General features: G+C 43.1%; 1 protein-coding gene across 5 annotated transcripts in view; it reads left to right on the top strand.

The window, feature by feature from the left end:
* The first annotated feature begins 431 nt into the window (after positions 1-431).
* Positions 432-25952, top strand: part of fmnl1a (formin-like 1a) — a 264044-nt gene continuing 238523 nt past the window's right edge. For 4 of the 5 annotated variants that reach the window (XR_015752517.1, XM_087977925.1, XM_043675287.2 and 1 more), the window contains exon 1: positions 433-1072. Coding sequence is in view for 4 of the 5 variants with exons in the window: in XM_087977925.1 (XP_087834051.1) it covers positions 944-1072 (129 nt within the window). In the remaining variant the exon portion in view is untranslated. Of the gene's footprint in view, positions 1073-25952 lie in introns of all 5 variants that reach the window. The other variant, XM_087977926.1, reaches the window with a different exon arrangement.

The following is a 25952-nucleotide window of genomic DNA, read 5'->3' as shown; positions in this document are numbered from 1 at the left end:
TAGAGCGGTACCGAGAGGTCCTAGTGCCCGGCCCGGCGCCGGCGTCCACCTGCAGCCCCGGGGACAAGCCGTGTAGCGAGAGGATGTCTGCAACCTGGGGCTGCGTGCCGTTGGGAGCAAGTGGGCGGGGGGGCAATAAAGAGGAGTCGTTCTACCCCTTAGCGGGACTACTGTTTTAAAACCAGTGGATGCAGCCTCTATAGCCGATCAGCTTGCACATTCTGGGACGGGGCGTTTGAAATGCAGCTGCTATAACATGATCCATCCGCATAGTGTCTTATATTGGGGGGGGGGGGGTGTATAATGTGCCATTTAGATTAGAGACATTCACCAGCCTGCCACCCCCCCCCCCCCCCCAAGCATCGCGCAGAGTGTCTGCAATCCAGGGCTGTACAGCAGCAGGACAGGAGCTGAGAGAGAGAGAGAGAGAGTCAGTGCAGAACAGGAAACCCCAATCTGTCGCTACTGCTGCTGCTATTAGTAACCGTGCTGCTTGCTGCTTCATCGTGAGCCTGACTTCCTCTCTCTCTCTCTCCTCCTTTCTCTGTCTGTCTGTGTGTAAGAGAGCACACACACTGCCATTTCTCCTTCCTGTGGATAAGGGGGATCACCCCAGAGATACCAAGCTGATGCTGCCGCTTGTGACTTCCCCGGCAGGTCTGCAGGCTGAGCAATGGATTTTACTGGCTGGGAAATAATTTCGGAACCACAGGGCTGGAGAGCAGAAAGTGGAGACTGCCTGTTTCTTAAAGGCTTTTCTTTTTGGTCTGTAGAGTGAGCGTGTGGCTTTTGTTTTTTTTTTCGTGTGATTTTTGATTTCTCTCTCTCTCGAGCACCTTCTCTCAGTTTTTTTTTTGAAAAAAAAATAACACGGACTGTCACCCGCTGCTCAATCCTGGATAGTGTGAAGTTCAACGTGTTGAAACATTTTGCCGGCTCCAGGATGGGGAATGCAGCCGGGGGGATGGATATGTCCCCGGGGAAAGAGATCAGGTGCCAGCAAGCGCCTGCCCCCAAGCAGCCCATGCCGGTTAACGAAGGGGAGCTGGAAGAGAGATTCTCCCATGTGCTGGTGAGTAAAACACACATTCACTCACACAGACACCAAGTAGAGTCGCAGGCTTGCCCGGGATTCTCTGCTTCCCGAGAGATACATTTGGGAGGATTTAAAGGTTTTCATTTTCTTTGGCCGTTTTGTTCCCTCAGGGATGTTAGCCACCGGGGGCTGTATTTGGGGAGGATTGGGGGGCAGCTGCTTGACAAGGTGAGACAGTGGAGATGGGTCAAGTGGAAATCTTCAGGACTGCATCTGACCATAGTTGGCGGTCTTTACACAGTGCACACCTGGGCCAGGGAAAGGGCTTGTAAATCTCTGAAAAACCAGATGGATTTGCATTCCGAATCTGAACTGCTTTATGGGGAGAGGTGAAGGAGACTTGAACCCACTGTTCGATAAATTTAAACACCATTCCTGTTGTACTTCCATGTATGCAGACTCCAATGAACTGCAAGGTGATCTATAATTTTGGATTTATTACTGTAAAGACTGGTGTATGTCGGACACATGGATGTGAACCCAAAGCCTAAGTCTGGGTGACACACCTGTTGAACTATGTTCAAATGTTGAGTATGTTAGAAGCATTTTTAAACTAGAAAATGCCACCATCCCCAACCCCAAATTTATACTGAAACCTAGTATGATTAAGTGACACCATTTAGTGTCTGCACAGTCAGTGCTCCTAACAGAGACCTGGCCAGTTCCAATTGCTCTTTTACAGTATTCACAGGAGACCTATAAATGTAAACACTGCTCACCAGTTTTAAAACAGCCTGTAATTTTTGTATTAATTCTTCAGTGGCTGTATGTGGGATCCACATGTGCTCCTGTTGAATCTGCCAGTCAAATCTTACCCCAACTACCTGGCCCACTTAACAGCTGTGGTAGCATTTAAGGTCAGTCAGATACAATCTAAAAAGTATTTGTCATTACAATAGTGGGAAAGGTGAGAAGACAAAAGCAAGTTAAGCAGCCACTTTTCTGGCGGATGTTTCTTGGGCAATAGTGCTTTTTCATTACATTGAATGATATATTTATCTATAGGACTGACACTCTTACATGTGTAGACGTAATCCAGGATAATGAGTTCCATGCTCTGTCTGACACAGTCCATTTACAGAGATCATAATTGAGACACAAACTCATTTTAGTAGATAAATCCCCTGCTCAAAGATCTTGTGGCTAAATTGTCTAAGTTCTGTCTTTAAGCTGTGGTCACTGTATAGACATGAGTTTGAATACCACTGTGGTGAAATAGCCCAAAGGAGAAGAATAATAATTGCGCTTTTGACTACTTGCTGACATGTAATCTGACCCTTTTAAGTTATTTAATTCAAGTTATCAATTTTTAAAGCATTGGATTTTCAATTAGCTGGCTTACTTACAATGTTTGATACAAATTATAAAGTGATTATAATTTAATAGTTCAAAATGTACTGAATTATCAAATTCAGACCGTATCACTGTTTAAAATCTATCAAACAAGTTTCTCATCAGCTAAAATGTGTCTTTCTCTTATATTATCCTGTCAGCAAAGTCCAAGTGTACTCTGTTCTAATGTGTTGAAGATTCTAGCTCTCAGTTTGCTAAACACTAGATACAGTATTAAGAGGTTTTAAGGTATCCATGTCAAGGCATGGTGGTTGTGAAGCAGGAAATGCTAATTCTGTCATAGGCAGAGGCATTTTTTTCATCGACTTTACTTGGCCATAGTATGTACCTGTACAGACTAAAAATGTCTGTATGTATGTTTGTCTAATACCTAAACCAATGACCTTGTCAGGGAACAAATCATTACCAATGGTGATTGTTGCGGCCTATCATGGTATTAAGATTAACTGTGGCATGATGGTTTTCTGTTGCATAATTCAAATAACATGATATTAAGATGTGGTCAAAGTAATTATAGCAAGCATGGGCATAAGACCACTTTGACCCTAATGATTGCTGTCAATATAAAAGAGGCTGGGAAATCTGGGTACCAAAGGCATGGACTTCCCACAGCTTATTGTAACTTCCAGTCAGCAGCCCTGGTTCAATAACTAATATCTACTCAGCATTATCCACCATCCACTGAGGAAGCCTTACATTTGTTTAGCACCTTTTTTTTGCCCCAGGATCATTGAACATGGGAGTTGGAGCAACAGAACCCCATTCAGCCCTTCAGACCTGTTTTGCGAGTCAATTAGATCACGACTGATATAACTGTGGTCTCAACTTCCTTTTCCTGTTCACCTCTCAACTTCCTTGTCCAACTTAATCTTGAACAAATTCAATAACATGCCCTCCAATACTCTCTGGAGAAGAGAATCTCACAGACTAATGATCCAGTGAGTGGTAAACTTTCTCCTCATCTCCATCTTAAAAGACCTCAAAATGTTTCACAGGCAATGACTCTTAAAGCTTGTTCACTTCCCTAGATAAGCACAGCAGTAACTTTCGCACCAGTTTCCACTCACAGCAAATACTAATTCCTGAGAGAATCCTGCAGTCTAACAATGATGCTTAGTCGCAGCAGTGGGAATGATTGATATTAAAGTTCAAACTGGTATTATCATAGTGTTACAGAATGATTTACTAGAAGTTGGGAACTACTGAAATTTTATGTTTCGTTCTGGCTTTGTAAGTGACTAAAGCATTTAACTTCCAGCTATTGTAACTCTCTCGTTCCAATAGAAACACTTTGACCAAAGTGGACAAGAAAGTACTAGTTTGTTTCCACTGCCATTCTTTGAGTAGCCTATCCCTTGCAGTATCTCACTGTTCCCTGACTCGGAATGTCGACAGGCCCTGCTTTTACATTTTAATCTGGTTCTGTGTTAAATCAGCTTCTAGGACATCTTGTCTTGAGTCAACTCACTCTTCATTGATTTCACTCGTGTTCTCTCTGTTCCTGCTCAGTCTCATTCATGGTATGGCCTACATTGAGAAACCAGTAATGAATAGGGCAGTGTCACCATCGTAGGGAGTTTCTGCAAAGATGGAAAATAAGGACTTCCTTCTCACTAAATGTTGTTGAAGCTGAGTTCTGAGGTATATTTGGTCTGCTTGCATTCACTGCAGCGTAAACCTCTGCTGTGCATTTCCTCCCTGCTATCATTTGTTTGCCCTTTAAAAACTTTGCTGTGACACAAGGATTTGGAGGAGCAGCAAAGGTCTTGTATTTTGATGGTGCACAGACTTGGTAAAGGGTCCATCATCTCGGGCTCTTTAATGAGCCTTTTTAAGAGGTTTGTACTGGAGCACAATTTTACCTACAACAGTGACTGTGCCTCAAAGTTGCCTCTTTGGCTGAGAATGTTTTTAAGCAAAGATAGATTTTTGATCAGTACAGGAATTAAGGATTATGGTGAGTGGGAGTGCAATTCGAGCTGAGTCCATAAAAAGACCAGCCACGATCTTATTGAATGGCAGCGCAAGCCAGATGGCTCCTATTTCATATGTTTTTACTATGTTCTTATGAATGCTCAATCATTTTAATATTTTCTGGCGGCCCTCGAGAGCACCTGTGCATTTTCTCAGGGTTTTAAAAAATTAATTCATGCAATATGTGTGTCACTGGCCGGGCCAGCATTAATTCTTCGTCCCTAATTGTCCAGTGGGCAGGTCCTAGTCAACCATATTGCTGTGAATCACCTATAGGCCATATCAGTTAAGGATAGCAGATTTCCTTCCTTATAGAAAATTAGGGAACTTCCTAATGGGCTTTTAATGACAATCAACAATAGTTACATGATTGCCAGTAGACGAACCTCTTAAAAAAACTTTAGATTCTTATTGAATTCACATTTTACAGTGAGATTCGAACCCATGTCACCAAAACATTTTGAAGAAGTAGTCTTCAACCTGAGGTTATAGGCTTCTTCACAAATACTTTGAAAGTTACTGTTTTAGGTGTACAACTACAACTACAAATATCTGCACCTATTGTTAAGATAGGCCTGCTCTGCTAATGCATGGCTTCATCCTGCGGCCTGTGTACAGCTGGCAATGTTATACATTTCATTCTGGCTTGGCACAGCCTGTAAAAAAAAGTAGCAACTAATTGTCACAGTTTTCAATTTCACACTTGGATGGGGAAAGGATAAAACCCAAATATGAACTCAGAAATGTCCTTATGGGGACAATTAATGGAGTAAGGATCATTTATACATGCAACTAAATGGATTCACTGGTCACTTTTCTGCTCTGAGGGAGCTGTGCTGTTTGCAAATGGTTCATGACATTTACCAATACCTAGACATTGTCGGACCTTTGAAAGCACCTTATTACTCGTATAGCTCCTTGTGATGTCCTAAGGTTATGAAAAGACATATGGATGCAAGCTCTTTCTTATTCGAGACTACTTAGCAATGGTGGCTATGTAAAAACCCAACTGGTTTATTATTGACCTTTCAAGAAGGAACCCTATTCTCGTTATTCAGTCTGTTCTATATTTGACTTCAGCCCCACACAGCCATAAAGTTAACTGGCCTTTTAAATGAGCAGGTCATTCTTTGAATGAATAAAAGTCTCTGAGTGCTTTTGGTGTACATTCTCAACATGGAATACAGTGGTTCCTCTGTAAGGGAAAACTTCTCACCAGTAACAACCACACCCAGTGAATATTTTTCAAAAGAATTGTATTGGATATTATTATAAGATAATAATTCAACCTAGGGATTGAAATAATAACAGAAATGAACTGCTTGAAATACGCAGCAAGTCTCATGGATGGAGACAAGACAAGGTTATGTTTTGAGGTCGGAATCTTAACCTAATTTATCCTTCTTCTGATTTGAGAGGCTTCCATTCATCTTGTGCTTTTTTTTCAGATCCAGACTGACTTCTTTATTAGGTTTGGTGTTGGGGTTATTCTGTGCAGAGGTTTCCCTTGAAACAAGGTTGTGTGATATTGTCTTTGGGAGATTTATTGGGAAGTTAACATAAACAGTGACCCTAAATTGCAAGTGGCACTTGGAAGATAGAAGCTGAACAGGTCACTAGGCCTTACGTAGGTCCAGGCACTTTTATGTTCTTGTAACTATCCTGGAGCTCAGAAATCTAACTGGTAATTTGCTTTCTGCCATTTAAGTGTGTCGACTGCTGTTAGTGCTTTTTTCAAAAGAATTAAAGACATCAAGGATTATTGAGTAATAATCTGTTGTCTTTGAGCAATTTGTAGAGCTGCATATGTAAATATATATATATATATATATATATACAAATAGCTCATCCTCTGCCTGTTTCCTCTAATTATCTCATTCTCTAATTGTTTCATCTCTTGATGTGTAGATCAGGCTAGATAGGTCGCAAAAACCTAGTGGATGCTGAATGTGTGACATTGAGCTGTAATTGAAGTGCAGATTGCACTGCAGAGTTCGGCAGCTTGGAACCACATAAGACTAATAATAAATGTGTCAATTTGTGCTGAAGTGGCCCTGTGGAGTTTAATGTGTTGAAGCCAGCCACCTCTCAGGAACGTATCATGGGACTGCGAAAATGTGCGTGGTTGTGTTACACAACTTAGTTTCACGAGAGTGCAGGTGCTCCCGGCAGACACCAGGCAGGGGGTGGCAATTGGCGTTTTCTTGTGTGCGTGAAATTGTTGGGATGTTCCCTGACTGCTAGGACTGCTGATCTGGACAATCGCAATCACCGAAATATATGTCAGAAGTGTAACTATTGCACGTTGAAGTAATGTGGAAGGAGATTTTAAGGATAGTGAAACTCCTAACCACACATCACTTACTAATTGTGAATAAAAAGTTTGAAAGCAATTAATAGATTCTGTAGACAAGCATATACTATAAGAGCAGATTCATGCTGTGTCATTTAATTTTCTTTTTACATGCGTCATTTCTTAGTATTCCGATTTTAACAAGCAGCAAAACAAAGCAACCTCCTCTGACTGAAGAGCATTGTTATATCTTTATGAGTTGGGCATTTCTCAGTATTAAAATCAAACACATGGCACTTTTTTTTCCCTTTGGCTTGGTCTCCGTGCCAACTTGCATCTGATTCCAAGGTTTCTTCCAGAGTTGCTGCAGCATTGAGTAAATGAGATGCAGACCCCACACCATGAGCTCCTGATTTAACCAAACCATTATGCAGGCACATTTTGACCTGCAGGAATAGGAAAAACAACTTGATTGAGTTGTAGGCCAATGGGCACAGCACTAAACCCTGCCTTTATCAACATTGGGTACACAGGTAGGTCTCGATTGGCAACTCAGCCACAAGGACAGCAAGTTTACAGAGAGTCAGAAGTGAAAGGGGAGGTAGGTTTTGGACCTTAGTCGAAGTAGCACTTGCTGAGTGTCCTAGGTTCCACTTCCATGGCTTAGGGTAGATATCTCACCTGCTAGATTGACTTAGTGTTAGAATTTGTAGCCATACTTGTAATTGTACGTGCAGAATTCTTTATGTTGAGTTGTCTGCCTGGAGGTAAGTCTGGACCATAACTCTGGCTTCTCTGCTATGGGCTGAACAAGGAAACAGGTCCTGAATTCACCCCTGTCTGAAGGTGAATAAAACCCTGTGATGTTGTCACCAATCTGATGATATACTGGCCATCCATCCAACTGAGTTAACCAGCCTCCTGTGGAATCTGAGATGGTCAAGCAGATACATTTTTATATTATGTTGCAGGTAGGAGCTGTAGGTAGCACAGTTGGTTCTGCTATAACGCATGCTTCTTCAACATGAATTGGCTATACGCGATTGGAGAATTTAGTCCGTTGTTTGTAGAATGTAAACTTTCCTTACCTGTATTGGCTATAATGCGATTCCGGCCCCATTAGTTTCAATGGGATGGCTATTGCACGATTTTCTTACACTGCAAGATCGCATGAGAACGGAACTATCGTGTTATATCAGAAACAAATGTAATAATAAATACTTCGATTTCTTTTCAATACCCCCTGCTTTTGACAATGGCATGTGTTTGCAGGATTTTCAAATTTTAAGCCATTTGGTCATGTGTTGAATACATCTTTGTCAGCTATTAAGACCTGAATTGACACTTCAACTTCAGCTCTGAGGTCTGAAACAGGGCGCTCCAATTGTCTCACAAGATCTCCCAGTATAAAGCTGAAAATGTGTTGCTGGAAAAGCGCAGCAGGTCAGGCAGCATCCAAGGAACAGGAGAATCGACGTTTCGGGCATAAGCCCTTCTTCAGGAATGAGGAAAGTGTGTCCAGCAGGCTAAGATAAAAGGTAGGGAGAAGGGACTGGGGGGGAGGGGCGTTAGAATTGCGATAGGTGGAGGGAGGTCAAGTTGAGGGTGATAGGCCGGAGTGGGGTGGGGGCGGAGAGGTCAGGAAGAAGATTGCAGGTCAGGAAGGCGGTGCTGAGTTCGAGGGATTTGACTGAGACAAGGTGGGGGGAGGGGAAATGAGGAAACTGGAGAAATCTGAGTTCGTCCCTTGTGGTTGGAGGGTTCCCAGGCAGAAGATGAGGCGCTCTTCCTCCAACCGTCGTGTTGCCATGGTCTGGCGATGGAGGAGTCCAAGGACCTGCATGCTCTTGGTGGAGTGGGAGGGGGAGTTAAAGTGTCTCAGTCAAATCCCTCGAACTCAGCACCACCTTCCTAACTTGCAATCTTCTTCCTGACCTCTCCGCCCCCACCCCACTCCGGCCTATCACCCTCACCTTGACCTCCCTCCACCTATCGCAATTCTAACGCCCCTCCCCCAAGTCCCTCCTCCCTACCTTTTATCTTAGCCTGCTGGACACACTTTCCTCATTCCTGAAGAAGGGCTTATGCCCGAAACGTCGATTCTCCTGTTCCTTGGATGCTGCCTGACCTGCTGCGCTTTTCCAGCAACACATTTTCAGCTCTGATCTCCAGCATCTGCAGTCTTCACATTCTCCTCCCAGTATAAAGACCCTGATACTGTAATCCTGATATTCAGGCAGGAGTACTGTCACATCTGAGTTAGAAGACTATGGATTCCATTTCTGCACTTTAGATGTTGGCTAAAATTTAGCTTGGCGCATCAGTGCCATGCTGAAGAGTGCTACACTATCAGAGGTGCTGTCTTTTCATTAAATTATTACACTAAGACGTTGTCTTCCCTCTCAGGTATTGCAAGATAACGAGAATGTATGGTTAAAATTTATCCTTCAATCCAGATCTAAAGCTAGACATTCTGGTCATTATCATCTGGCTTTAAGTGGGACTGAGCCCATTGCAAGTGACTACAGTCAGACATTTTGGGGCAGCATGGGGGCTCAGTGGTTCGCAATGCTACCTCACAGCACCAGGGACCCAGGTTTGATTCCGGCCTCAGGCAACTGTCTGTGTGGAGTTTGCACATTCTCCCTGTGTCTGCGTGGTTTTCCACTGGGTGCTCCAATTTTCTCCCAAAACTGTGCAGGTTATGTGGATTGGCCATGTTATATTGCCCCATAGTGTCCAGCGATGTGCAATGGGAAATGCAGGGTTACAGGGGTGGGATGAGTCTGGGTGGGATGTTTGTCAGAGGGTTGGTGTGCATCTGATGGGCCAAATGGCTTGCTTCCACACTGAAGTGATTCTATGACTTCGGGATACCTTGAGGACATGAAAAGCACTAGATAACATGGAGTCATTTTCTTTTTAGTGCCCTGTGAATACACATTGTCCATGCTGTGTCATGCCTTTCAGAAACCTTAGGGGCTTGAGGAACACTAGCCATTATTTCAACAATTGTTTAGTATAATATTTTTGTATTAGGTGTGGACTTAAATATGCGTTTATGTGTAGTGGAAGACTATGGAGGAGGCAGTATTAAGTTACACAGAGTAATTCTGATGTGACTGGTCTCGGTATAGAAGGATTGAACAAATACCGAAATTGCTTGAAAAACTCAGCAGGTCTAGCAGCATCTGTGGAGAATCAAACAGAGTTAATGTTCTGGATCTAATGACCGTTCTGTTGTTGTTTATTTCAGATCTCCAACATCTGCAGTTCGTTGTTTTCATTAATTTATAAGAAGGTTAATTTTGAAGATCAAAATGAATGACAGTCCAAAAGATACTGGAGTATTTCAAGTGAATGTCATTGATGTAGACTGTTTGTTTTGACAGAATGCTACGACAAGTGAAAAAATAAATCTTAGCACAAGATACTTCACTATATAATGACTTCTAAGTTGAGAGTGTGAATGGAATGACACATTAAACTGCTGGCAACATCGACAGTCCTCTGGTTTTTAGGTTGGTCTTGAAAATGACTGTGATATGTTTCTGGTACGTGTACACCGAGAGTGGATTAGTTTCAGGCTTTCAAGAAGGAATTGGAGAAGCTTCCTGTTAGCTGAACGTATTTCAAGTTGTAGTAGCTATTTGGGTTAATGAGGGCAAATTATATCAGCCATCAGAAACTTGCTCCATTGGGGGATCAGAGAGGAAATTCTCTTAGTTGTTCTTTCTTTCCTTTGAATTTCACGTCTTGTTTCTGCTTTTCCTGCAATCCATGTGAGACTAAGTTGGGGTGTTCATGGTATACAGGAAGTCAACTTCCCATTGGTGCTGAAGGTGGGAAGTTCTGTGGGAGAGATGAGGTGGAGTGGGAGAGAGAATATACTTTGGGAGGGTAGGTGGAATGGGACAGGGAAGATATTGTGGGAGAGGAAGTTAAAAATCACACAACACCAGGTTATAGTCCAACAGGTTTCATTGGAAGCACTAGCTTTCGGAGCGCCGCTCCTTCATCACCTGATGAAGGAGCGTCGCTCCGAAAGCTAGTGTGCTTCCAATTAAACCGGTTGGACTATAACCTGGTGTTGTGTGATTTTTAACTTTGTACACCCCAGTCCAACACCGGCATCTCCAAATCTTGGGAAAGGAAGGTGGAATGGGAGAGGGAAGATACTGTGGGAGAGGGGAGCTGGAATGGGTGAGGGAAGACACTGTGGCTGGGGGAGGGGAAATAGTGTGGGAGAAGGGAGGCGGAGTGAGAGAGGGGAAATAGTGTAGGAGAAGGGAGGCGGAGTGAAAGAGGGGAAATAGTGTGGGAGAAGGGAGGCGGAGTGAGAGTGGGGAAATAGTGGGGGAGAAGGGAGGTGGGATATGAGAGGGGAAATAGTGTAGGAGAAGGGAGGTGGGGTGAGAGAGGGGTAATAGTGTGGAAGAAGGGAGGTGGGGTGTGAGAGGGGAAATTAGTGTGGGAGAAGGGAGGTGAGGTTTGAGAGAAGAAATAGTGGGGGAGAAGGGAGGTGGGTTTGAGAGGGGAAATAGTGGGGGAGAAGGGAGGCGGGGTGAGAGAGGGGAAATAGTGTGAGAGAAGGGAGGTGGGGTTCGAGAGGGGAAATAGTGGGGGAGAAAGGAGGTGGGGTTTGAGAGGGGAAATGGTGGGGGAGAAAGGAGGTGGAGCGAGAGAGGGGAAATAGTGGGGGAGAAGGGAGGCAGGGTTTGAGAGGGGAAATAGTGGGGGAGAGGGGAGACGGGGTTTGAGAGGGGAAATAGTGGGGTAGAAGGGAGGTGGGGTGAGAGAGGGGAAATAGTGTGGGAGAAGAGAGGTGGGGTGTGAGAGGGGAAATAGTGTGGGAGAAGGGAGGTGGGGTTCGAGAGGGGAAATAGTGTGGGAGAAGGGAGGTGGGGTTCGAGAGGGGAAATAGTGTGGGAGAAGGGAGGTGGGGTGAGAGAGGGGAAATAGTGTGGGAGAAGGGAGGTGGGATTTGAGAGGGGAAATAGTGTGGGAGAAGGGAGGTGGGGTGTGAGAGGGGTAATAATGGGGGAGAAGGGAGGCGGGGTGAGAGGGGGAAATAGTGTGGGAGAAGGGAGGTGGGATTTGAGAGGGGAAATAGCGTGGGAGAAGGGAGGTGGAATGAGAGAGGGGAAAAGGGGAAATGGATTGGTAGGGGGAAAGCTGATGTGGGAGGGTACATTGGTTAATTTCTATAATCAGCTAATGGAGCAATGTTATGCAGAATTATGTTCAAAATCTTAGTATATTTTGGCATCAGTTAATTTCTCCACATATTGCAATTAAAGCAATAGTCTCTCTTGGGTCTAGTACAGTCAGGTTGCAAGCTGCTAAAGAGTCATAAAGTCCTGAAGCACTGAGACAGTCCCTTTGGCCCAAACTGGTACATGCCGACCAAAATGTCCATCCACATTAACCCCATTTCCCTGCACTTGGCCCATATCCTTTCAAACCTTTCTTATCCATATATTTGTCCACGTGCCTTTTAATTATTGTTACTGTACCCCCTTCAATCACTTCCACTGGCATCTCATTCCATATGCATTCTACCCTTTGTATAAAAGCATTGTCCCTCAGATTCCCTTTTGTTCTTTCCCGTCTAACCTTAAACAGATGCCCTCTAGTCCTTGATTCCCCAACCCTGGGAAAAGGACTGAGTGCATTCACCCTATCCATGCCTCTCATGGTCTTTTACATTTCTATAAGTTCCCCCCTCAGTCTCCTACGCTCTAAAGAAAATTTTCCGAGCTTGTCCAACCTTTTCCTCTAGCTCAGACTGTTGAGTCCTGGCAACATCCTTGTAAATTTCTTCTGCACTCTTTCCAGTTTAATCATACTGTTCTAGTATGCTACACCTTTCAGAAAATCTACATTTGCAGTCAGATTATATTTGGACAGTGAGGTTGAATAGGCCATTGTTAACAGGGGATAGTCAAATTTACTCATGATTTGGAGATGCCGGTGTTGGACTGGGGTGTACAAAGTTAAAAATCACACAACACCAGGTTGTAGACCAACAGGTTTAATTGGAAGCACACTAGCTTTCGGAACGACGCTCCTTCATCAGGTCATGAAGGAGAGTTGCTCCGAAAGCTAGTGCGCTTCCAATTAAACCTGTTGGACTATAACCTGGTGTTGTGTGATTTTCAAATTTACTCGTTATTGTTTATACGTTGCCATTGAAAGACTTGCTTGCAGTTACTGAATGATTCCTGGTTTGTAGAACACTAGTGCAAGACAGACTGTTGAAGTAATTTGAAAGTTCTGAATGTTTGAGAACAATGAAGCAGAAGTAACAAAACAAAATGTCACCAAGATGAAGCAGGGCCCTTACATGGCTGGATACAGTGTCCTCACCGATATAGTGCAAGCAAGAAGTGAGCACCATCTTCACGTGACACCAGGTTATAGTCCAACAGGTTTATTTGAAACCACAAGCTTTCAGAACATAATCCCTTTGTCACGTGAAGCTTGTGTTTCCAAGTAAACCTGTTGGATTATAACCTGGTGTTGTGTGATTTCTGACTTCATCTGACTCCAGGTCATGTACATGGTCTCCAGCTTTAACAGGGTTGCAGACAGCAGTACGTTCTATGTGTTGAGTTTTTTTGCTCTATATGTTATTGTTAAGTAAACTGCTGTCCCTTAAATCTGAAACTTGGAGTAGGTTATTTCCTGTGGTTTCCAAAACCTTCAGGAAGTAAATGGACTCTCAAACCTTCTTCTGGTAACCTAATTAGAGATTAAGTAAAAACAAGGGCTGCAGATACTGGAAACCAGAGTTTAGATTAGAATGGTGCTGGAAAAGCACAGCAGGTCAGGCACTCTGCAGGCACAATGCCTCTAATCCTGATGAAGGGCTTTTGCCTGAAACGTTGATTATCCTGCTCCTTGGATGCTGCCTGACCTGCTGTGCTTTTTCAGCACCACTCTAATCTAATTAGAGATTAACACTATCAAGGGGAATGGCAAAATTGGTCCAGGCTATATTTACTATGAGGTAACAGGTTTAACTCTTAAGGATATGAGCTAAATAAATCAGAAGTTGAGATCAAGAAGAGAATTTGATAACTGTTCATGTCCACAAAGATTAATGCACATGGTTAAATGTCAGTTTGATATCTGAGCCCCACGCTAGGCCTTGACTGACAACTCTCTGCTGATGTGGGGAGTGTTACAAATGGATGCCTTTTCCCAACTGAACTGTATTATTGCTTCAACTGTATTATTGCTTTCTTGAGATAGGAGGAGAAAGTGAGGACTGCAGATGCTGGAGACCAGAGCTGAAAATGTGTTGCTGGAAAAGCGCAGCAGGTCAGGCAGCATCCAAGGAACAGGAGAATCGACGTTTCGGGCATAAGCCCTTCTTCTTGAGATAGAGAAAGTTCCTTGAGAAAGTTTAAAAAAAACTATACATGACAATAGATTGTGACATGTTGGAGCCATCAAGATGAACTGATTCTGGTAATGCTGAATTTGGAGCAGTTCTACATGAGACACTAAACTTTGGAGATGTTTGTCTGTGTAGTTGAATGTGAAAAACACAAAGGCATATTTTGACCAAGGTTGTCTTAAATAATATTCCATTGGAAGAAATATCACAGACATGACCCCCAGATTTCTGTCGCTATAGATATTGCCAGATCTGCTGGATATTTGCTTATAGTTTCTATTGTTTGACTTGTAGTTGACCCAGTTTGACATCCTGCTGCGCAGCTCAGTAGAATGTACCTGCCTAATAATAGACATGGCGTTTTGGTAGTTATTTTGCTGTGAAGTGCTTTTGTGTTTTTCTCTTGTGGGAAAAGCTTTGAAGCAGATGCTGTTGTCTCATTTGGGAAATGGGCCTATTTTTTGAAATGACCTGTTCCTGGGCAAAGGTCCTAATTTTTTTATAATTCTGGATGGAATACCCCTAAGTGATTACACCCCTGAGTGAGAAGGGCTGAACTGGATAGCCTCCTTTAGTCAACCCCTTTCCAAATGAATGCCTTTTCCCAACCCAACTGTATTTATGCTTCAAAGGAGACAATTGAACTAGGCTTTCTTGTCATAGAGAAAGTTCTTTGAGAAAGTTTAAGGGAAAACTATACAAGACAATAAATGGTGACATGTTGTAGCCATCAGGATGGACTGATTCTGGTAATGCTGAATTAGGGCAGTTGAGTAGTTGTTGAGAGATTGTTGGCTCTGTAGTGAGCTGAAAGGAGTATGTCTGGTTTCCTTCAAAAATGTAATAAAAGCAAAATACTGCTGACGCTGGAAATCCGAAACGAAAACAGAGAATGCTGGAGAAACTTAGTAGATGTAGCAGCATCTGTGGAGAGAGAAATGGGGCTCATGTTTTGAGTGCAGTATGACTCTTCTTCACAACTCTTCTCCAATGGCTTTATTAATTTGACCAGTGAGAGAGAAAAAGAGAGAGAGGGAGAGAGAGAGTTTCTTTCTTTATACCTGCATGCCCGTGGTGCTTAATGGAAGTTCTTTGCTTCACAGCACACTTTAGTTAAGTGAATCTCAAACTCTAAGTAACACAATAGCCCAGCAACATGCAGAATATGGGATTATAATTTTGAACCCCTTTTCTTGTGTGTTCTTGGAAAGGTTGAAACTTTATTGCTGGAACAGCACAGCAGGTCAGGCAGCATCCAGGGAACAGGAGATTCGACGTTTCGGGCACAGGCCCTTCTTCAGGAAAGGGGTTTGATCCCTGTCTTTTCTTTCAGCTCAAAACACACCTGTTGTCTGGGAAAAAAAACCCCACAGCGTTTCTGTTGAGAGGGGGTTAATTGCTCCTTATTATCTCTGTAGCCACTGCAGATCACAGTTCAGCTTCATTTTAATGGTATCTTTCCCTTTGAAGTGTTGCTGTCTGAAGTAGCCTTCACAATTTTTAAGTGTAGCATTCCATGATTCATCATAGGACTTAGTGTATTCTGCATCGGGATTTCCCAGACAGCCCCTCAATGTATATCGTTTGCTATCTGTAAGCTGATATGTTCTTCAACATGCATGTTGTCCTTAAAAGTTCAATATATCCATTAGAGGTTTGGGGTTATGATGCATTGCCATAACATCTTAGACAAAGAAGATATTAAAGGATATAATAAGAACATAATGACCTAAGCAATAACAACAGAGGTACAGAATCTGACTCCTGGAGTCTGCTCCATCATACAATATTATAACCTCACTCACCTGCTTCTTTCTCTGATCTGTTTGTAATATCCCTCTTAAATAAGGTGAGCAGAATTATACAGAGTACATTAGATGTGATCTCATCTTGAAAGTAGGCCTCCTGGACAGCCTAAAATTTCCCCATAATTCTAAAGGGACCCAGGTTCAATTCCAGCCTTGTGACACTGTCTCTATGGAGTCTGCCCATTGTCCCTTGTCTGTCTGCGGATTTCTCACAATTATGACGTTTAACTCATTTGGATAAGTACATTGAATAGGAAAGGTTTGGAGGGATATGGGCCAGGAGCTGGCAGGTGGGACTAGTTTAGTTTGGGATTATGTTCAGCATAGATCGTTTGGACCAAAGGGTCTGTTTCTGTGCTGTATGACTACATCTGGCCGGAAGGGTTGAAAATCTATCAAAATAGAACTGTTTTATTAGGACTAATTAGTGACTATCTCAGCTAAATGTAATTGTCTTAATGTATCCTAAACTGCAGGGCCCCCCCTTGGGACCCTGTCCTCAGAGGCTGATCATATGTTGTATTGATGCTGTGAATGATTGGTATTTCCATTAAATATGTGACATCTAAGTGTCCAAGTAGAAGGGAAATCTGTTATTTTTAATTTCACTGCACTCGTAGTAACACACACAAATAAGATCTGACAATGACAAGGCTTTCCTTTAATTTGATATTTGTCTGTTGGCAGCTATTTCAGATTAGCCTTTAGCGAAGACATTAAGTTAGACTTTGATTTGATATTATTGCTTTCTGACTGAATTGAATTGTCCAGAAATGTCTAAACCAGTAAGCAGATGCATACCTTTGTAGTTTTGTTTATTATATTAAAAAATCTTTTTAAAAGAAAATTTTTTCCAATCATTCAAATTGACTATTGTCAGCTGTAGTCACGCTCAGCGCATTCCAGAGGTTTAGAGATGATGAGATGAAGAAATTCCAAGGTGAATCTACTTTGTCTTCTTTCATTCCATCGACCATTTAATACTCTGATTGTGGGGATCTCATGTGGCAATGTGGTCGTGTCCTAACCTCTGAGCCAGGAGGCCTTCGTTCAAGTCTACCTGCTCAAAAGATGTGTGTTATCATCTCTGAACAGGTTGCCTAGGCAAATATTTATAACACAGCAACAGTGGAAATGCTGACTAACCACATGAATCAATCTCTGTTGATTGGTCTGTAACTGACCCAGATATGAGGTGGTGGATAGCAGGAGAGACCATGGGTCTAGTATCATCTGTTCTTGCCAAACATGTCCCCCTTACCATATCATTTCTTCATTGGTCCTCACTGCCTTGTTAATTTTACATTGCTGTTTATGGCACTACACTTGTCAGCTGTACAAGTTCTTTGGATAATAAAGTACTCTGATCAGTTTATGTGCTCATTTCTTTTGGCATTTCTTTGGCTATGTACAATGTCATGTTGTTGTTAGTATTTTTCAGCTGCAACCCATAGGAAATATCTTCTTTGCAAGTCTCTCAACAGCAATAGATTGTTATTATGTTCATCTCGTCAAATATCACAGGGTGTAGAAGTTTTCTAATCACCCTGAATCCTTCCTGTTAATCAAATGCCACATTTCAGCTCTTGAAAGTTGTATGTTGTCAATGATACAAATTAACCTGAAGCCAGAAATCTACAGGCAGTTGCATTTGCCTTTAAAATGATCAACATTATTAAATGCCATGGCAGTAATTCGAGGAGATTGGTTAACATAGATGCCTCGAGTACAGTCCAGAATAAACCAGGCAGCATAGGTCAGTCCTCTACTGGTGTGGTGGTTCATGGAGATCCTGCCTCCTCACACTGCCCCTCAAGCTGGACATAACCAAATGTCTCCTGTCTAAAGGAGTGAGCAAGAGATGCCTACCATCCTTTGTGGATGTGGCTCCATACCATACAGTGATGAGAGTTAACCGGTTATTGCTATTCAAGGGGCAAGTGTTACAAGGAGTTACACTTACATAGAGAGGCAGAGACCCAGTTCATGTGTTTGATGACATCGCTGCATACTGTGCATGCTCAGAACATATAAATACATTACAACAGGCACGCTATCAGTTGAACGTTACAGACGTGTAGTACTGCAGGATAACCGCTTGCAAAAGTAGAGTGAATACTTCTGGAACAACTTCGCTATTCATTTTTCCCTTGTCACAATGTCAAGTTGAAATGGTAATAAAATTGGGACAACGGTCCTGGTATTTATTGGGAGGGGGAAGGACAATCTCCCTATGGATTTGAAGGTCCCGCTAAATCTAACCTCGGGAGGTCATTTGGATTTTCTCCTTGCCGTTTCCTGGATGTCAACTGGTCAAATCGACAGGCTGACTGACAGCTGACTGGGAAAGCATAGCAGCAGGAAATAGCCCCCTTGGGAAATCTTGGGAGAGTGTCCCTGTCAATCGAGAGGGAGAGAGACTGTGAGGAGCTCTGCTGGTTTCAGGGCTGGGATTGGAACAGAGTGTGGGTTCAGCAGGGCTTCCTTCTGAGGCTGGGGAATGAGCTCCTACTTTCCCATAAGGACACCAGGAGAAAGCACTTCTTCCTCCCGTACAGGCATCTACTGCTTGCTTTGCATTGCCAGGTTTCAGGAGGGTTGGCAAACATGTGTGGCAGGAGATAGATTTAAAAGAGACTCCCAATTCCACTGTGAGAATCTGGTTTACATATATTCATGAAATGTTTTACCATTCTATGATGTGACATTCACATGATGTAAAACGCACTACCATTGGGATGAAGTTGGAGGTGGACTGATAACTCACTGGCTAGTAACCCTCTGGGAATGCAAGCCCAAGCTGATGTTCCGGTGGGCATTTAAATTCATCCAATAATATTCGGGATTTAATGGTGACCAGGAAGTTATCACTGATTGATGTAAAGCCCAGCTCATTCATTACTGTCCTTTAAGGGAGGAAATCTGTTGACTTACCTGGTCTGGCCTACACGTGGCTCCAGATTCACAGACTCAATGTGGTTGCCTCAGTTCCAAATAAGTCATCCTGGAATTGAAACGTTAATTCTACTTCTCTCTACATAGCCACTGCCAGAGCTGCTGAGTTTCTCCAGCACTTCCTGTTTTTGTTCCTAGCATCTGCGAAATTGTACTTTTATCTGTGTGATTGACTCTTCAGCAAGCCGCTCAGTTCAAAGGCAATGAAGGATGGCAGGCCAATGCTAATGATGCCCTCATCCCACATTAAAATAATACATTAAAAAAAAATAATAATTGGGTGTGCCTGGGGCAGGGTCCCTAGCCATTTATATTTTGTACCTGCTACGGTCCTCCAGTGTAATTGCTTAGCGTCGAAGCCATGTAACCAATCTGCACAATGGGTGAGTTAGGCTGGATTTCTATGTTACTGCAGACATTCAGAAACATTGCTTTTACTTCTGGGAATGGAACTGAAGTCCAGCCCAGATTGGAGGGTGGGAAAGAATTTTTCTGACCATTATGAACCCCAAAGTGAACTGCCCATAATTTGACTCATAATGAATGTAGACAGGTTGACCTGTATTTTCTAAGCGTTTGCAGGTAACCCCCCTCTTCAGGGTTAAAAACGAAGGTCACTCTGGTTAAATAGGGGCTATCTCACTTGGCTTGGCGCTCGAGAAGCAATTACCACGCTGCTGCATTTGTGCCTCAACTTTGAAGCACAGATATATGTACACAAGCTGAAAAGCTATGTACTTGAAAGAAAAAAAATGCAGTTCCTGGGAGAGTGAGTTGCTCCAACACAGAATTGTTGCTCATTTGCATAGAAATTGCAACATTGATGACGTACAGCATCCAAAAAAGATTCATCAAGAGCAGAGGGGTTAATTATTGAGCCTTTTCCAGAATACAAGCCACAGTGTTGCAGAAATGTAATCACCGTAGCTCCATGTGACGTCTTCACAGTGAGTGTGACGCCTGGTGTGGCCCTTCTAAAAAGAAATGGCAGCAGTTTTCATTCAAATTCGCTCTGCCCATGTTAAAGAGCAATCCAAGGCCGTTGTTCCTCTTGGCAAGCGGATGTGTGTTTGTGTGTGTGGCCAATGTGGAAAGGAACAAGCGTATCGCAAAGTGGGGAAATGCAACAAGAACAATAACCAGTTGCGACAAGATCTGAAACTAAGAAGAGGAAGGAGCAGCAAGTTGAGAACTTGCTACATTGAAGGGCGGCAGCTTGTGATCTTATCTCAAACAACTTTACATGGTACCAAGGCAAACCTGAGCCCATCAGACTGGCAGGTGTTAAAAAAAATAAAAACAAAGCAAACTAAAGTGCTGTCTAATTTCCACCGAGGAGCAGTGTTCAGAAACAGGAACATGCCATTTAACCATTCCAGCCTTTTTTCATCAGATCATGGGCTCTGTCCTTCAATTCTATTTACCGATCCTACTGCTTTCTCCCTGATGTTCTTAGATTAGATTCCATACAGTGTGGAAACAGGCCCTTCAGCCCAACAAGTCTACATCGACCCTCCGAAGAGTAACCCACCCAGACCCATTTCCCTACATTTACCCCTGACTAGTGCACCTAACATTGCAGGCAGTTTAGCATGGCCAATCTATCCTAACCTCCACATCTTTGGACTGTGGGAGGAAACCGGAGCACACCTACGCAGACACTGGGAGAATGTGCAAACACCATACAGACCATCGCCCGAGGCTGGAATCAAACCCAGGTCCCTGGCGCTGTGAGGCAGCAGCGCTAACCACTGAGCCACCATCTAGGAATGTTAACTTTTCAGTGCTAACTTCTTTTTGAGGCAAGCTGCTTCTTAATTTCACTTTTAAATTGGCCTTGCTGTAATTTTGGTTCATGCTTCCTTGCTGTGATTCCCCGTCAGACGAAATTGTTTCTCCTTATCCAATCCCTGGAATCAATTTTATCAATCTAGGCATCTCAATTAGATCCTCCTAATATTAAAGGGACCCAAATAACCTTGCCTAATAAGTTAACCCTTTAAGTCCTGGGACCATTCTAGTGAATTTGCACTTAACCTCCAAAGCCAATATCTCCTACCTGAGCACTAGTAGTCCAGTTGGGGTCTAACTGGAATGCTGTACAATGGAACCATTACTTTCCAACTTCTATTGTTCCAGACCCAATTTGAGACAGAGAATGTCTCTCCACTGCACTGATAGAGTCATAGAGATATACCCTACAGAAACAGACCCTTCAATCCAACTCATCTATGCTGACCAGATATCCTAAACTGTTCTAGTCTCATTTGCCAGTATTTGGTCCATATTCCTCTAAATCTTTCCTATTCGTGTTCCCTTTCAGATGCCTTTTAAATTTTGGAATTGTACCAGCCTCCACACACTTCCTCTGGCAGCTCATTCCATACCCTCTACATGAAAAAGTTGCTCCTCAGGTCCTTTTTAAATTTTACCCCTCTCATCTTAAACCTATACCCTCTAGTTTTGGGCTCCCCACCCTAGGGAAAAGACCTTGGCTATTCACGCTATCCATGCCCCTCATGATTTTATAAACCTTTATAAGGACACCCCTCAGCCTCTGACGCTCCAGGGAAAATAGCCCCAGCCTATTCAGTCTCACCCTATAGCTCAAACCCTTCAACAGAAAGAAGATATGGATGTGAAGAGGGGGATTTAACGCTCGTGACTGCTCCAGCAACTCCACACGTTCCTCTGGCTGGTGAGAACAATACAGGATGGATAAGGCAGGTAACAAAGCTTTCCAAATTGCAGAGGGCGGTCAGTGTTGGTGTGGATTGTGGGTGGTGTCAATGAAGAGTTTGACATGCTATGAAACATCCCCCTTCAACATTAGACATCATTCTGAATTGACTCAGACTTCTATACTTTAGCAGATTAATGTAGGGATTTTTCTTTTACATCATTCTGGAGGTGGGCTGGTTGTTATCATTCAACCACACAACATTCAAATGGAAATGCTAGAATGATTCATTTTGGAACAGACTGAAACAGAGCAGGAACCTCCTCAGCATCAGCATTCAGAGCAAAAGCTGGACTCAGTCAACATTTTGCTTTGATCGATCTATTCACTATGCACAAATCATGAATCGTTTACTTGTGATTTAAACAGTGCATTTGCGTATTTTACCCTCCTCATCTTCTGGAGGCACTAACATGGGCCCGTATAGGCAAACATATGGCTGCTTCTTATGTGTGAGCCAAGGCAGTGACTGCCAGTGCGCCATTCAACTGTAAGAGCATCGTAGCTGAACTCAGTCTCACCCCTACCTTTCTGCCAAGTGTGCGAGCCTGCTAGCAGCTCTGACAGGATACTGGAATGGTATAGAAACTTATAAGACAGAAACAGGCTGTTTGGCCCATCAGCTCAAGTCTGCTGCTTGCAATTGGATGACTGACTCCACCTCCTTTTCCTTTATGTTCAGACTTAGTTCAGGCATCCTGCCCACATTTTGTTTCAAATTGGCTGCTTTGGCAGAGGTTGGGATTAGAAGTTGGGAATCTTTCAAGCCAGGTTATTGTTGTTTAACTGAACAAACATAATGAGAGAGTTTAAGAGGAACAGAACAGAAGGTGGTCTGGGTGGTACAGTATGAGACCATGCCAATCAGCAATACCACAGAGTTGCACTGTAAGGTGTTGCCAATGATTAACAATGTGACTCAGTCTCTTCACACACCTGGTGTCACCTTTGACCTAGGATGTACTTCAATTCTCGTATTTATGCGAGCAGTGATTGCCCAGCTCCACAAGGCCTGATCTTAACTCATTCACTGGTGAAACCTGCACCCACTCCTTCATTGCTGTTACTGTTCTGACATACTGCTGGCTGGTCTCCCACATTCTACCCACCATGAACTAGAGGAAGTCTAAAATTCTGCTGCCTGTGTCTTAGCTCCCTTCCATCTATCACCGTTGTGTTCATTGGCTTCCAATCAATCAAAATCTTGCTTTTAATACTGTCATCCTTTTCAAATCTCTCCATGGCCACAGCCCTCTCTATATCTGTAAGATCCTTTGACCTCTAAGTGAACTGTAGGAACTCTGTGAACCAGATGGGAGTGTAAGCTATACGTTGAACAGTCTCCATCATATATTAAGGACAAGGTTGGTTCTAATCAAATGAATTTTGTGTCATCTGTCTGTGATAAATCTTTCAAATTTCCATGGTAACTGCTGCTCAAACAGTGTTGTTTTGCATACAGGTCATATATGCAGTGTAAATGTTGAGTTATGAGTGATGACCAATTACTTGTCACAAGTCACTTTCCATCGTCATTGTGGTATTCATCCAATGATGCAATCAGTGGGAGTTTGTCAACCCTGAGTTTAGTTAGAATTAGGTTTTATTGCCACATGTACTCACATACAGAGGTACAGGAGTATAGTTAAAGTGTACAATGTCGCCACGCATGGTGCTATCTTAGATATGAACTAGGTATCTAGTCACAAATCTTGAGTCCTAAAATAGATTAGGTACAAAAGTAGAAAAATAAAGAAAAAAGCTAAACATTCTATATTCCAGTTCTTCATCGAATAAATTCGGAAAATAAAGAAATTAAGCTAAAAGATAAACATTTTAGTCCTTTCATAGTCCGCAGTCACTTTATACTGTGGACTTTCCACAGCACTGGACTGACCCCAACTAGGCTGGCTTAGTAAAAACAACCTCACGTACACCAGCAATCTCCAACCCAACCGTCTTCAAGGAGCAGATATTTTCCATGGCCTCTTTTACGTCCTGCTTGACATTCAGTTCCACTGACTACGTCAGCATCTGCAACAGCAGAAACATCCCCAAAATGAGTGAGAGAGAAAGAACAATCTATTTCTGTTTACTGTTAATTTGAAAACAGTGCAAACAGGTGAATTTAAGTTCAGCATTGAATTTCAGAGAAAGAGAGATTGAAGCCTCATTTCTAAAACACCACGCAATGTTTGATGATCTGAACCAAGAAATTGTATGTCAATTTTCTCATTCTTGGAATGTCCCATAGTGATTCAGAACCAATGAATGATTTTTGAAGTAAAGGCACTTTTTTTTCAGGCAGACAAGGTACTATTAACAGTAATTTAAATAATGCTCAATTTCATTATGTTGCTTGAGGGGTAAATATTGGCATGGACTTCAGGAAAAGACAAAAAAACTGTAGATGCTTAAATCCAAGGTAGACAAGCAGGAGGCTGGAAAAACACAGCAAGCCAGGCAGCATCAGGAGGTGGAGAAGTCAGGTGTAACCCTTCTTCAGGACTGGAGGTGGGAATGGGGGAGCTACAGATAAGGGGGAGGGGGAAGAGTGTTTTGGATTTTGTGTGGGGAGAGGAGTAGATTGGTGAGGCAGTGATAGGTGAACACAGGTAGGAGGTACGGCCTGGTTGGTCAATGGGAGGAATGAATCCGATTGGTAGCTGGAAGGAAGGGTCGGTCAGAGGAATGGAAGGGAGGGGGAAGGGCTGGAAAGGGAGTCGGGGGATGGGAAGGGAGTTATTTGAAGTTGGAGAACTCAATGTTGAGTCCTCTGGGCTGTAGATTAGATTCCCTACAGTGTGGAAACAGGCCCTTTGGCCCAACAAGTCCACACCGACCCTCCGAAGAGTAACCCACACTGACCCATTTCCCTCTAACTAATGCTACTAGCACTAAGGGCAATTTAGCATGGCCAATTCACCTGACTTGCACGTCTTTGGACAATGGGAGGAAACTGGAGCACCCGGAGGAAATCCACGCAGACACAGGGAAAATGTGCAAACTCCACACAGACTATCGCCCAAAGCTGGAATCGAACCTGGGACCCTGTTGTTGTGAGGCAGCAGTGCTAACCACTGAGCCACCGTGCCACCCCTTTTTTAAGTTAAGGCAGGCGGAAGATGAGGTGTTGTTCCTCCAGTGCATGGTCTGATTTGCTGTGGCAATGGAGGAGGCCGAGGATGGTCATGTCAGAGAGGGAATTGAAATGGGTGGTGACTGGGCAGTCTGGTCGGCCCCTGCGGTCCTGGCTGAGATGCTTGGCGAAACATGCCCTTAGTTTACGTTTGATAGAGAAGACCACATTGCAAACACCGGATATAGTAAATTAGGTTGGGAGAGAGGCGGGGGTACAACTCTTCATAAATAGTGAATCTTTTATCTTCAATTGAAGGAGCAAAAGGGCTTTGGTTTCATGTTGGTTCAGAATCAGAACTACCTTCCCATCTCACAGGATGGAAAACTTGGAAACATGGTCAATATTGAGGCTGATTGTAAGGTCAATTTATTTGTGTAACTCGGGACTATTTAGTGAGATGGAAACTGACAGCTACAGAAGAAATGTGACAAGTGATTTGAGAGTAAAAGGGGGGAGAAAATGTGAAGTTTGGTGGGACATTTGAGTATACTTAAAGGTTACAAAGCTTCTATTTGATTATGTATTACACATTGTTGCCTGGAATGCAAAAGCTCTGGAACTAAGAAACCTAGGAACTGCAAATGCTGGAAATCAGACACAAAAACAAAAATTGCTGGGAAAACTCAGCAGGTCTGCCAGCATCTGTGGCGAGAAAACAGAGCTAATGTTTTTGATCCTGTATTGGACCCAAAATGTTAACCCAGCTTTTTCTCCACAGATGCTGTCAGACCTGCTGAGTTTTCTCAACAATTTGTGTTTTAGCTCTGGGATTCATTGTCTTATTGCATTCCACTGTGTTCATATAGTTGGGTGTGAGTTATAGTGTTGCGCTGTTGGATATGTGAGAGTGGAAGGAAGCTATGATGAAGATTGGATCAGTCTGAACTGGGGTGTTGTGTCCCATTCTGGACACCACACTTTAGGAAGGGTGTGAGCCCTTTAGAGAAAGCTCAGAAAAGATTTACAAGAATGGCACGTCAGTTATGTGGATACATTGAAGAATCTGGAGTTGTGGTCTTTAAAGAAGAGGAGATTGGGAGGCGATTTGGCAGAGGTCATCAAAGTCATAAGGAGTCTGGCTGCAGTACATAGAGAGAAGATGTTGCTAATATTGGTAGGAACAAATACAAGTGAATCTCAACACAATGTGGCAAGCCCAAGAACCAATGGTAGAGATCTGTGCTCG

Source organism: Chiloscyllium plagiosum, unplaced genomic scaffold, assembly GCF_037043375.1.
Source record: "Chiloscyllium plagiosum isolate Xiang-an unplaced genomic scaffold, Cpla_swu_hap1 HiC_scaffold_32, whole genome shotgun sequence".
In the NCBI taxonomy this organism is placed as follows: Eukaryota; Metazoa; Chordata; class Chondrichthyes; order Orectolobiformes; family Hemiscylliidae; genus Chiloscyllium; species Chiloscyllium plagiosum.
This window is presented reverse-complemented; position numbering and strand designations above follow the sequence as displayed.